At 45.1% G+C, this 13,870-nt stretch overlaps 1 protein-coding gene across 1 annotated transcript; it reads left to right on the top strand.

Moving 5' to 3' along the window:
* Window positions 1-10,405: 10,405 nt before the first annotated feature.
* On the top strand, window positions 10,406-13,488 carry LOC133885559 (auxin-responsive protein IAA1-like). The gene is made up of 5 exons (XM_062325286.1): window positions 10,406-10,726; window positions 10,826-11,010; window positions 11,128-11,242; window positions 12,685-12,746; window positions 12,851-13,488. Exons 1-5 carry the CDS (start codon window positions 10,539-10,541, stop codon window positions 12,868-12,870), a joined length of 570 nt encoding a protein of 189 aa, XP_062181270.1. The 5' UTR covers window positions 10,406-10,538; the 3' UTR covers window positions 12,871-13,488.
* Window positions 13,489-13,870: the final 382 nt, after the last annotated feature.

The following is a 13,870-nucleotide window of genomic DNA, read 5'->3' as shown; positions in this document are numbered from 1 at the left end:
TAGTCGGTATTCTAGATCCTACAAGAGTGCACTCCAACTGCTCATAAAGCTTGCGGTCACTCCACAACCTCTTCGGAGGGTCTTGTAAGACACAAGTGCCGCCAAGCCATCTAGGTGTCAGTAAACACCTAGAGTAACAAGTCTAAATCACTCACTTGATCCGACTCTAAACTAATCATCTAGCTAGATACACATTAGGCTTAAACTAGCACTAATCAAATCCTTATTCTTGTGCTAATTACCTTGATTTTCAATATACTAAACTTTGGTGGCTAAAGAACTCCATGTGTGCGTGTATGTCTTCCCTAAGCTTCAGCACTCTCAAATGGTCGGATTGAGGAGTATTTATAGCCCAAACCTCATAAACTAGCCGTTATCTCTTGGACCCAGAAAACTATGAACACCGGATGATCCGGTGAATAAGTTCCTCAGCATCAAAACATTTGGTGAGGGAAACTCTAACTAGACATTGCATTCCCCTGTCACATCATCGGATCATCCAATGGCATTCAAACTTCATCAACGGAACATCGGATGATTAGTGTTCTCGATTCGCTTTTAGGAACATCTAAAAACTTGCACTGACCTTGGCATATATATTGGGTAACCTTGTCACTACAAGTGGGCAGACATATTGGTAAGCAATCTGATTATTCGATTCCATGGAGAATCTAGCTCAAGCTAGACCACCATCCGTTGCCCTTCACAGCTTGGTCAAACTTAGATACATTTCGAAAATTTTGCAAGTAGATCATTTTGGTCTGGATGACTGTGGATGTAAACAATGTTTAGGTCTCTCTATGGGCATACAAAATGTAATCAAACACTGGAGAAAAGAAACAACAAAAGATTCTAATTGACCTAGTATCTACAATTGGGAGTAATTTATTTGGTCTAGGTGGTAGGCAGGAAAAAAAATTCAAGTTGCTAGGTCACTACCAGTGGTATAGGTAGATAAACTTACATTGCCAAACCAGAAAGAAAAAAATTGTGATGCTGATTTCTACATGTAGTTACATACATTGCACTGAAAAATCGTGTATGTACTTCTTAATTTCCATCTAGGAAATACCGTTACTCGAACATCGGTTGTTCTGGGATACATGCAGTCAAACGTTTAGTTTTCACCATTGTTGTGAAAAGAAAAGGAGAAAATATTGGTGCTATTCATTTGACACGAGTTCATATGCTATTGTATTATACTTATTATGCAATAAAATATACTAGTGTCCCTATTCGCCAAAAAAAAGGTTCACTCTCATTACATAAAAGTTACTGTTCGTATTAGTATTTTGGGAGATCCAATGTCGAAAGCTGATTAGCTAGGCTAAATCCATCCGTCCGTTGATTTCAGTGGGCTTAGGAATTTTTATGTGTGCATGCACTTGTGGCTATTAGATGAAGATAAGATGTGTTCGGAAGATTTATATTGTGAACAACTCTCATACGCCATCATTTGTACTCGGCTCTGATATAGCATAGAATATTATAAGATTTCTAATCGGTTGCATAAACAATTGAGCACTGTGTTGGATTCTGGATGATCTATCAGTCCAGCAGACAGGCCAGGGAATCAGCAATGCTGTTGATTTTGATAAGTATCTTCTTAATGATTTCTTCGTGGAATAATGTCTGCGTACCCAGTCTATTCTTGCAGCTGCTCAAAGACAAAAAGGCGAAGAAATTATGCTACGCAACACTTCATACCGATCAGGACGATCGATGCGAAGTTCAGGCGCCTTTTTTGAACTTGAAGCAGACAGCGACCGACCTGTGTGCCTCCCTACGTTAATCACAACTCATGTGTCTTGACGAGTAGTGCTAATACCAGTATTGTTTTCAGCCTGGCAAATGGAGCTGGATGCGACTTGTTTTGGCTTGCCTTCTTGTGCAAACGACCGACGAATTATAAAATGGTTGTTCTGTGACTGATTGGGACTGAAATCGCCAAGGGAGGGAGCAAACCCTTTCGGGCAAGGAGATAGGACAGATGGGGGAAAAAACGATGGACCTCTATAATTTCACATCACTCTACGAGAACATTTCTCTTTTTGTTTTCTGCATGGATTCAGTAGACACAGGTGAGCAGCTGTAGCCATCTATGCCTGTTCAGTTGCATGTATGTTCGATGATCTACCTAGTACTGCAGCCATGGATCTGCGCTGCTGTTGCATCTTGTCTTCTCGTGCAGAAACGAGCAACTTGTTTTCACATTAGTCCAGCGTTATAAGTGACTATTAATATATCTGTAGTTACGGTAGAAAATTCTAGTGGACTGTTATACTATCTGTTTATTTTTTATTATAGTAAATTTAAGTATTTGTTTTTTCAAAAAATTATAGACATTTAAAATTTTTATATTATTAGATTATCGAAGATTTATAGGCATTTAAAAAAAATTAGCAGCTAGCTTTTTAGGCCCGCGGCGGCGCTATCGCCTTCCCCGTGCAAAGCATGAGGCAGTGGAAGGCGATCCGGTCCACAAACCCACCCCCGCACCCAGAGGAGGGGGGACACGCTCCCGACAGGCCGGCACGCCCACGCGCGCGCCGCTTTCTCGCCTGCCCCCACGACGACCCGGTCCCGCGGCTCCAGCCCGCACGCTTTCCCGCCGCGGTGCGTGCGTGCGTGCGAGGGCTACGCGCAGGACGCTTCCCGGGTGGAGGCCCGCGTCCGCTGACCCGGCTAGGGTCGTCGGATCAGGATCGGGCGGTGGGTGCGTCGTCTTGTCGAGGTGACCGGTAGGGTGGCCAACCGGCAGCCTGGCCCCACAGATGGGAGGGAGCGTTCGGCAATGCTAGACCACCGCAGGCTATGTGTTGTCACGTATACCACCTCGCCTTTCTCAGTATTCCAACTCGTACAACCTACGCACACAGTATTACTAGTAGTCACGTATTTCGATTTGCTTTTTTTCTCAAATTATACGATTAATATCTAAAATACGAGGAACTGAGCCTTCTAAGCGTGAGGTACACTCTCACCACCTCAATTTGAATTCGAATGCCTACTTCTTCCTAATGAAAAAGTCACTAGTTCCATCTAAGTTGGTTTTTATTCTTTTATAATATCTAAACTATCGAAAGGTGGCAGTAGGTTAGGTATAGGTCCTGTTTTGGCAGAACTCCAATTCCAAACCCTATATATAATTTGGAATTTATAAGATAAAATAAAGTGATTTAAATATTTATTTTTATTTAAAATAAGAATAAAAATATAGGATATCTCAATCAAATGTTCTCAATTTATTTATAGCTTTAGCTAAAAATTTTTTAGAATTAGAGATAACTAACTTTAAAAAAATTTAAAGCTAGAACACTACCAAATATATTCATATATTTCACAAAAGCATTTGCACTTAAAGTTGACACTATCAGCGGTACATGAGCGGCGATATAATTCCAGACCACGATGGAGCCGAATGCAATATCAGCATTAATCAGAGGGTGCCATGAGAAAAGACACTATCCCGAGTAGGGGTGAAAATGGATGGCAGGAAATTCGAATTATCCGAATCCTTATCCGCTAAAAATGTAAATATGGATATTCGTATTCGCATCCGTATTAATATGGATACTGAAATGGATGTATCCGAATTCGATTGGCAAATTCGGATTTGGATGCAGGTATCCGAATTTTAGTGGGATCTGTATGTATATATCAGATATTATCCGCATCCAACAGGGAGCCGACGAATTTTTTTTCAGCGCGCCACGCCCTGCTCCGCTCGCGCCTCCGTCTCGCACCAGAATTAACCCCTGCCCCCGCACGCGTCCGCGCGCCTTATCTATCGCAGCCGCCCGCTTTCCACATTCATTCTCTTCTCTCCTCATCCAAAATTCCCCACAAGCCACAGCACCCTAACCCTACTCGCTCGCCGACGGCGACACGACGGCGCCTCCGCTGCGGCTGCTCCTGTGCTCGCTCTCTTCCCCCGGCGGCGGCTCCGCTCCCATGGCATGACACTGCTGCTTCCCCGTCCAAATCTTTGCTCCAACGGCAACACAGCCGCCCCTCTTGGCCTCCTACACACTCCCCCCACGGCAGCCCTCCTCTGTAGCTTTCACTACAGTTTATTTCCCAAGCTCTTGTGTTCATAAATAACAACACTGTTGTCGGAGGGTTAACTCCTATCGCAGGGATCCTGAGGGACCCCTTTTTGAGATTCGGCCGGGGGATGATTCTGAATATGTTTGCTGGAGAAATAAATGGATGTAAATGCAATGGTTGGTGGTGTGGAATGATCTAATGCAGAACGCAGTAAATGCACTGGAGGGATTTTTAGACAGGTTCGGACCACACTGAGCGTAATACCCTATTCATGTGTGGATGCTATAAATGCCCTGAGAATGTCTCTCAGGAATGTTGCTGGTTACAAGAATGTTTGTCTATCCTAGAGCTTTTGGCTCCTTGTTCTTGGTGGTCTCAGCTTCTATGCTTGTACGAAGATGTTCTTCGATCTCTGAGCAAGTGTCTGAGAGTTCGGGTGTTCCTCTGTTCGCCTATTCACCTCCCTTTGTCCGTGCGGTAGCGTGCCCCGAAAGAGAGGGCACGAGTTCCAAGGTGCCATAAATGGAAAGGGAGTCATCATGGCCTCTGCGCGAAGTGACGAGGGGTTGAAAACGCGCCCCTGCCCGGTCTTCGGTCGTCATAATGGCGCTGGCAACAGGCGCCGTGGAGAGGGCCCACCGGGCAACCGCAGAGCGACCCGGCGTGCCTGTTCTGTTTTGTATGCCTGCCACAGCAGGGCGGCAGATGGGGCGCCTCGGGCCTTGCGAAGCTATCCCGAGGTGAGCCGGATGACGCGGGATGGGACCCGTGCATTAAATGTCCCCACGCCCTTCTGCCAGAATGTGGCAGGGACTGACACCGAGCGTGGCGGGAGCAGTTGGAGGTGACAGGCCACGCGCGCTCTTAAATGCGGCATCGGGCCTTTCACAGGCTGACACCTCACCGCTGGACCTCTGTGGGGGCCACCGACGGGAGACTCCTTGGGCCGTCGGGGAACCGAGTGCTCGAGGGTCACTGTTCATCTTCCCGAGCACTCTCTCCTGAAAACGCCCTCTCTTGGTCCCCGGGGAACCGAGTGCTCGGGGGCCACTGTTCACGGCCCCGAGCACTCTCTCCCGGACTTAACTGTATGGATCCTCGGGGAACCGAGTACTCGGGGGCCGCTATTCGCAGCCCCGAGCACCCTCTCCCGGAATTACCTTCCTTGGGTCCTCGGGGTACTCGGGTGCCCGGGGGGCCACTATTCGCAGCCCCGGGCACACCCTTCCCGGTACTCGGCGCTCCTGGTCGTCGGAGGACTTGGGTGCTCGGGGGTCACTGTTCATCTCCTCGAGCACTCTCTTCCCGGTCACTTAGTCTTCGCAGATCATCGGGGAACCCGGGTACTCGGGGACCACTGTTTGTGGCCCCGAGTGCCCTCTCCCGGGACTTAGTCTTTTCGTACCTCGTGGAGGTGAACCCTGCGAGAAGATGCCACGTGGCGGATTGCTGGCCTGGCCTCGGGATTCGGGGACCCCTGGTCCCTAATTCACCGACAACTGCAGCACCCATGGAAGACTGCATTTATAATCGGCTTTTGCATTGTGTAATTAACCCTTAAATGATCCCTTCTAGCATATGCATGTGGTGTTTGTGATGAATATTGTATTGTGTCGGTGAATGAACACCGCAAGTGGGGATCCTGAGGGACTCCCTTTGAGATTCGGTCGGGTGGCTGATTCTGGATCTACTTCGTACATGGGGTTAATGCGAATCTATGGGATCTAGGCGGGACGAATGATCATCGGCTAGTAGGAGTAAATGCACAAAGGATTTAGACAGGTTCAGGCCACACGGAGCGTAATACCCTACTCCTGTATGTCTGATGTGCTATTAATGCTCTTGAAATGCTTTTCTCTAGATATCTGTGTTACAAGGTTTTTTGGTCTAAGTCTTGAGCTTCGGTCTTCAAGTACCGATCTCTCTGAACCTGTTCAACCTCATGAACCTCAACTTCCAACTTCGGATTTATCTCCGTCTGTCTTTCTACGAAGTGCTCCCCCCCTTTTATCCTACCGGGAGGGAGGCTCGGCGTGCCCAAAACGGGGGCACAAGTTCTCGTAAACCATAAATAGAAAATAACCATTATGGGTCTACAGTTTGATGTTACAGAGGTTGAAAATGCGCCCTTCGGTCGGTCCCGTTGCTCATTACGCCCCAACTTTAGCAGGTGTAGGGGGCTCACCGGCCAGCCGCTGAATATCCCCGCATGCCCGTCCGATCAGAGTAGATCTGACACGGTCTGATGCAGCAGGGCGACAGGCGATACGCCTCGAGCCCATCGACGATATCCTCAAGCCGTATTCCTTTATGAGCCCCGCAGGGTGACGTGCGATGGGACCCGTCGCATTAATTGTCCCCACACCTTCCTGCCAGGCGGTGGCAGGGACTGACGTACTCATTACGATATGCGTGGGGGGGGGGGAGTGGTTGGATGTGATTGGCTACGCTCCCCCTTAAATGCAGCATCGGGCTTCCCACCGATTGACACCTCACCATGGAGCCCTTGCGGGGTCCACCGGCAAGGGGCTTCTCAGGTCCCCGGGGAACTCTAGGTACTTGGGGACCAACTGTTCTTGGCCCCGAGCACCCCCTCTCAGGCCTGGTTCTTCTCGGGTCCTCGGGGAACTCTGGGTACTCGGGGACCAACTGTTTTTGGCCCCGAGCACCCCCTCCCGGATTTGGCTCTTCTCGGATCCTCGTGGAACTCTGGGTACTCGGGGGCCAACTGTTCTTGGCCCCGGGTCTGGCTTTTCTCGGGCCCTCGAGGAGATGATCCCCGAGGGATGACGCCACGTGGCACTGTGCTGTCCTGATCTCAGGACTCGGGAACCCCCGGTTCCTATATCACTGACATATTGCCAATTTACCAAACTCTGTTAGTTTATATATAAAAGCTTTGTTCCCAAATTACGGTCCTCAAAGTTGCAAAAGGACAAGTGAAGCAGTACAATAACCATGGTTTCAAAAAGCACAAGGTCATTGAGAAATAAGCAGGTACATCCATATATATGAATGATTTTTAGCTGCTCATATACACTACAACAATATGCAGCCTTTTCATTATCAAATTTGTTTCTTGCAGAGGACAGTGCCATCTGTAACTGGAAGAGAGCCAAATGACAGTGCCAATATGAATGCAAGTGAGAGGGATACAGAGGCTGATGCTATGGATGCTATTCCAATTGGTGCTAAGACTATTACTGAGTCTCCAACAGGAAGAACTTCAGCCACCAAAGTCAGACCTCCAAAGAAGAAAACTTTGTAGGTTTGGCAGCATTACACTGAATTTTTTGTTGAAGAAAAGGTGGCTGACATGGTTATCAAGAAGCCGATGGCAACATGCATCTATTGTGATGATGTTCTTTGTGCCCCAAGCAAGCAAGGTACAACATGTCTATGGAATTGTTACTATTCATTTCATGATGAAAACAAAGCAAAATCTAGCGTGAAAAAATCATATTCAGATGTTGGGAAGTATGATGAGGAAACTAGTCTCAGAAAATACTATCTAGCAATTATCATGCATGAATATCCATTCAATTATTGTGAGCATGAGTATACAAATGACTTTATTGGATCTTTGCGCCCAAAATTCCCAATAATGGGCCGCAAAACTGCAAGGACTAAGATAATGGATATTTTTTACAATGAGAAGAACAAGCTTTTTGACTATTGTAGCTCTCTTAACTGTCGGTTCAGCTGCATAATGGATGTGTGGACTTCTAATCAGAATAAGGGGTATTCATGTGTTACTTGTCATTTCATTGATGATGAATGGAAGGTACACAAAAGAATTATAAACTTCATGCATCTTCAGGGAAGGCATACGGGAGCTAATTTGAGTGCTGCATTTATGCAAAACATGGCCTCATGGAACCTTGATCATAAGTTATTTGCATTAACCTTAGATAATGCAGCTGCAAATGATGTTTGTGTGGACACAATCATTTCTACCCTTAAGAATATTGTTTCTATACATTGTGGTGGCAAGTTCTTTCATGTGCGATGTGCTGCCCATATTATTAACCTCATTGCTAGGGATGGTATGAGCACAATTTCAGTAGTTATTGCAAACATTCGTTCATTAGTCCTTATTGTTAAGAGCTCACCTATGCAAGAGGAGTTGTTTTTTAAGCATGCTACTAATATGGGAATAGCATAAAGAGGTATTTCTTTAGATGTGTCTACTAGATGGAATTCAACCTACTTAATGCTAGCATATGCTCTTTACTTTAAAGAGTTTTTCAAAGGATTATTCTACTCAATCCCGATAAATATGGTCCGCATGCTCCTGCAAGAGAGGAATAGGACAATGCTGCTACCTTGTGTAACAGTTTGAAAATCTTTTATGATGCCACTAAACTTCTCACAGGAACTCATTATCCAACAACGAACTTGTTCTTTTCAGAATTTTGTGAAATTAACCTCAAAATTATTGAGTGGCTCCAAAGCAGTGAAAATTTCATTGTTCCTATGGCAAAGTCCATGAAGGAGAAATTTGATAAGTATTGGGAGATGAGCAATATTGCTCTAGCAGTTGCATGCTTCTTAGATCCTCGGTACAAGATGAAGGTGGTAGAATTTTATTACAGTGAGATGTCAGATGATTATGGATTTGATGATATGTATGAATTCAAAAAAGTTCTGTAAAAGCTTTATGATTCCTATGCCTCCATTTATGCTTCTGCTGCAAGTAGTCCTATGCAACAAACTGCAGCTAGAACTACTAGAAATGCTAGAACTTCTCACTGCTATACGGACTTAAATGAGGAGCCAAGGAGAAAAAGATTAAATTCATTTCTAAGGGACAATACTGAAACTGGCCAAGAACAGTATGACCTAGATCAATATAGCAATGAACCATTGATGAGTTGGAAAGAAGGTGAATACTTCGATATTTTGAGCTGGTGGAAGGCCCATGGTGCAAACTATCCTATCCTCGCTCGAATTGCAAAGGGTGTTTTGGCTATCCCTGCGACAACAGTAGCATCTGAATCTGCATTTAGTTCTGGAGGAAGAGTTGTTCACAAATATCGTAGCCATTTGGACCCTCAAGTTGTTGAGGCACTTATTTGCACCAAGGATTGGATAAGAGCATCAAGGATAGGTAATTGCCACTTCTGTACTTCTCAGAACTGTATATTTGTATTTCCAGTTGACATTAGTCACTGCTAATTTTCCTTGTATCTTTTTGTCTATTTATTTTAAATCAAAGTGGCGTACCTTCAATTCTTGACGATTTAGCTGGTCTTAGTATAAATGAAGTCCAACAAGATGAAGGTATATGAACTATTTAGCTAGACTTTGTGCCGTTAGTTTTAGATACTCAGATTTACTTGTTTATACATATCGTTTGATCATCATATGTTGTAGGTGCTCCTGCTAATGCTGGTGACATCATTGTGGATCTGAAACTAGAAGAAAATTAGGATGGCTCTTTCTTTAGGTGACTTTCTATTCCTATTGAATTTTTCGTTATCAAAATTTCCACTCTCATGATGGCTATATGGAGTACAACAACACAAATTTATATCAAGATTTAATTCATCATCTTTGTATCAATACTTCCTCCTGGGTTTTTAGAACATATGTTCTTGTCCTATATATGTCTTGGACAAAGAGTCTGCTGATTTTGTTCTCATAACTTGTAAAATTTGGTGACCAATTTGTTTCACACCTAGAAATGGAAGCAGAAAAAAAATGTCATGTTTGTTCTGTTTGGAAACTATACAAATTTTTTATCGATATTTAATCTGGTTGTGCAGACCTCAGCAAGGAGGAAGAGGAAGATGTACCGTTAAAGCAGGTGGCAGGCGAGCAGATGCTACTTGACTACTTGGTGCTTGCTGTTCTCCTGCCTAGTGTTAGGAGTGCTACTGCCTACTTTAGAAGTGTTTTGTTCAATTTTAGTTCCCTTGGATTTGAATTGAATGTCATGTACTTTGATCTAGGACTGCACATCAATGGTCACACCATTGTTGTTTGACTTTATTTCACTTTGATATGGCACTGTATGAAATATTATCCCTTATAATTTTAATTGACTTCGATCTGAGAGATTATTAGGAGTCTACTTTGGTTGTAGTTTTTTTTACTATTTATGAACTTGCACTTAAATTTTATTCGTCTAGGTTGAATTTTAGGGAATGCGCTTCTGAGTTGAATTGAGTAAATATCCGAATGCGAATTTGAATTCGGACTATCCATTTTGTATTTGTATCCGAGGGTATATGAATCCATATTCATATTCGATCCGTTTTCATCCTTAACCCTGAGCCGGCGCGCCACGTGTCGGAACGTCACTGGCCGAAGCCAACGGATTAAACCCCGACAACCGGTAGACCGGTGACCGCACCTGCTATAACTTCTCCTCCTCGTGCCTCACACCGCCCCCACCTCGCCGACGGAGAGAGGAGCCGCCCGCTCGCGACCGGAGCCAAGCCATCAACCAGACCGAACCCGCCTCACCGCCGCAACCGCCGGCCATGTCGGAGGAGACGGCGCGGAGCTCCACGGAGTCCTCCGCGGCCTCCTCGGGGCTCGACTTCGAGGACACCGCCCTCACCCTGCGCCTCCCGGGCTCCGACCCCGACCGCAAGCGCGCCTCCACCTCCGACACCGTCGACCGCTCCCCCCGCGCCGCAGCCGCCTCCGACGCTCCCCCCTCCCCCAAGTACGCAAGCGCACGCGCTCACACGCGAGGGACTCGTGAGGAGGGTTCATTCGCGCCGGGGTTGATTTGGGTCTGATTGATTGGTTCGTGTTGGTGCAGGGTGCGGGTGGTGGGGTGGCCGCCGGTGAGCAGGAACCGGAGGAACGCGCTCCCCAGGGGCAAGTTCGTCAAGGTGGCAGTGGCTGGCGCGCCGTACCAGCGCAAGGTGGACCTCGAGGCGTACGCGGGTTACGAGCAGCTGCTCGCAGCGCTCCAGGACAAGTTCACCTCCCACTTCACCGTCCGTGAGTGCATCTAAGCTTGCCGCTCGTACATGCCTTGCGCTGTCGTTGAGTACTGGTTGGTTGTCACATCATTTCGGGGCGTTTGATGGATGGATTGGTGGTTGTACTTGTATGCAGGCAGGGTGGGGAACGAGGAGATGGAGCTCGTTGACGTCGTGAGCGGGGCGGAGTACGTGCCGACGTACGAGGACAAGGACGGCGACTGGATGCTCGTCGGAGACGTCCCCTGGAGGTCAGTTTGATTTGACTGCCTTCCTCGTTGTTATTAAATCCACAGCTGCAACTCGTGTTGTTCTTTAAGCACCAGTTCATGTTGTTTAAGTTCACCTAGGCAGCTCATAATTAGGTTCATCCGTTCATGGGATTGGCTCACTGTTGGATCGGAGTGTGATGACATGTAAAGTCTGGAAAATCTTGAGTTTTTGGTTCCTTTTTGGGGTTAACTACTTCAAGTTTTTGCGGGGAAAGTAGTGAATTTAAGTTCAGTTAATGATCTATCTTGTAGGTGGCAGCATAGCATACAACTATGGGAAATAGGGATCAATCCCCTCAATTGGATATTGTGATTGTTTGTGGGCAAATTTTTCCTTTACTGGGCAGGGGAATCATGATATGGCTCATCGTTTTCTACTGTTACAAGATTACAAGCTATCTCTTAGTTTGTTTGTTGGTCTAGGATCCATGAACTGTAGGATTTACACTTGACTTGTAATCTTATTTATCTTGTGGATATCGGAGCCTCTTTGAATAGATTTCTAACATCGAACCTAATGAATTTTGAGATGAAACTATTAGCAGCCCAAAAAAGCCTGGAAGTATATATTCCATTTCGAAATGAGTACAGTCAACTACTTCATTTCTCGGACCCCCCTGGGAACCTAATAACAGTGGAAACAAGTTAAGACCAGTTAGAAAAGGCAATCAATATTAGTTACAAGGTTGTGTCCTAACAGCAATCTGTATTGCCTTATTTGCTGATAGCTTCAAATATATACTTAACTCAATTTAATTAACTTTGTAAGGGTGGCAGATAATGGGAAATTGTCCGTGCCAGTTAACAACTTGGGCTAATGCCTCCCTTTGGACATTTGTATCTAGTGGCCACTGGCTCAATCATAGGAGTTCCCTTGTTGATTCTTTTTCATCATGTGCTATTCTTATATTAGTAGGCCCAACAAACCTTCTTTTTCTTATTTCTTAAGTAACTGACTGGCTGAACAGCTTTGATGTAGTTGTCCCTCCACAATGAGATAAGCATGGGCATAGATATAAAATAATCAAGTTGGTTACGATAAGCTCCTTTGGATGAGGGTACTGCTCCTTTGGTTAAGGTTAATGCTGATGGTTTTGTTTGTTTGTGCTCAACTATTTTTTTATCCCCTTTTACTTTTCTTGTATATCTTTTGACAAACTTAGATACCCGCCACATTATTACTTGCATAGGCCTGTACGAGATCTGATTCCTATCTAGGAAGTAGGAACATAGCTCAAACCTAAGTTAGTAGTTACTTGTACATTTTTTAGTTACATTTCAACAAACCAGAGTATCATAGGAACATTGAGATTACTTGAAAGATGCGTTCTCTATTTTTTTATCTTTTGAGCAAAATGTTCTCTCAAAAGTTGACTCCAAGTCTGCTAGATGATTCTGACCTCCCTAATTTCTCGCTACAGAATGTTTGTTGAGACCTGCCAGCGTCTTCGTCTCATGAAAAGCTCTGAGGTGGTTAACTTAGGTACGTATCTGAATCTTTGTTTTGCGGAGCTTTGGTCGAGACTTGCTACATAGTTTGGGTCGGTGTTTTGTGGATATGAGTCTAATTTTCCCAATTCCCTGCAGCGCCAAGAGCTGCTGAATGAGGCACATCCACACTCCTTTTCTACAAACTGCTTCGAAGGGAAAGACATATTTGCTTGCTGAGGTTCTTCTTATGTGTGAGATAAACGTGTACAGCCATCGACTTCTGCTTTCGTTTTTGGTTCCAGCATGCTATTGAGTTCAGGAAAAGATTGTAGCCCGTAGTATCAACAGTTAAAGGTGTCTACGTATAGATGAGCAAGACGAATGATGCTTTCAAATACGTCTATAGTTTGTCTAATGATGAATAAGACCAGTTACATGGAGTCCCTGTTCTTTCGTATGGTCTGTTTGTAATTCTTGCTTGGTCTTCCAGCTTGTTTTCTGTTCAAATAGAAGCCATCTATATGATTTATGAGTTACGAGATACAAGGTGTGCTGCTGTACGCCTAGATCCTTTGCATCCAGAATTTTATTGTTGATAGAGTGAACCAATCAAATTGAACCTTTCTATCGAGTACGATACTGTACCTTGAAGTGGTTGCTCAAACGAGTGCATTTGTTGGTAGGCTGCAACGCATCTCATCGAATCGTGCCTGTGTAGCGTGTACTTGGCGATTGCCTCTTCGTGAAGGATACATGCAGTGAGCAGCAAGCCTTTTGCTTGGTGCTTTTTGTTATTGGCAAGTTGGTTTCTCTATCGTTTTGTCACTTCATCTGCCTGCCATTCATGAATTATCATTATCTCATGAACTATTGGACACATCATATCTGAAGATTATCATCATGAGAAGTTCCCTTCACAAGTGGATGATGGGATTATTAGTCAAATATTGCTTGTGCTTGAAACAGATTCTGCTCTGATCTGATGACACAGTTGGTCGTCCTGTATCTGTTTTCTGGATCAATATGTCCTGGACAGCTATTTGCTGGCTTTTGACACTGGACACGGGAATGATGCTCGGTTCAGGGCACCCACCTGGCTTATTCCACTTTAGCTTTCTTTCTCGTTTTATGCGTGACCTGGTTGTCGCTGCTTTGTTAAAAAAATGGGGGCTTGAC

Source organism: Phragmites australis, chromosome 11 (assembly GCF_958298935.1).
Source record: "Phragmites australis chromosome 11, lpPhrAust1.1, whole genome shotgun sequence".
NCBI classification, from domain to species: Eukaryota; Viridiplantae; Streptophyta; class Magnoliopsida; order Poales; family Poaceae; genus Phragmites; species Phragmites australis.
Note: the sequence above shows the minus strand (reverse complement) of the source record. Positions and strands in the feature narration are given on the sequence as shown.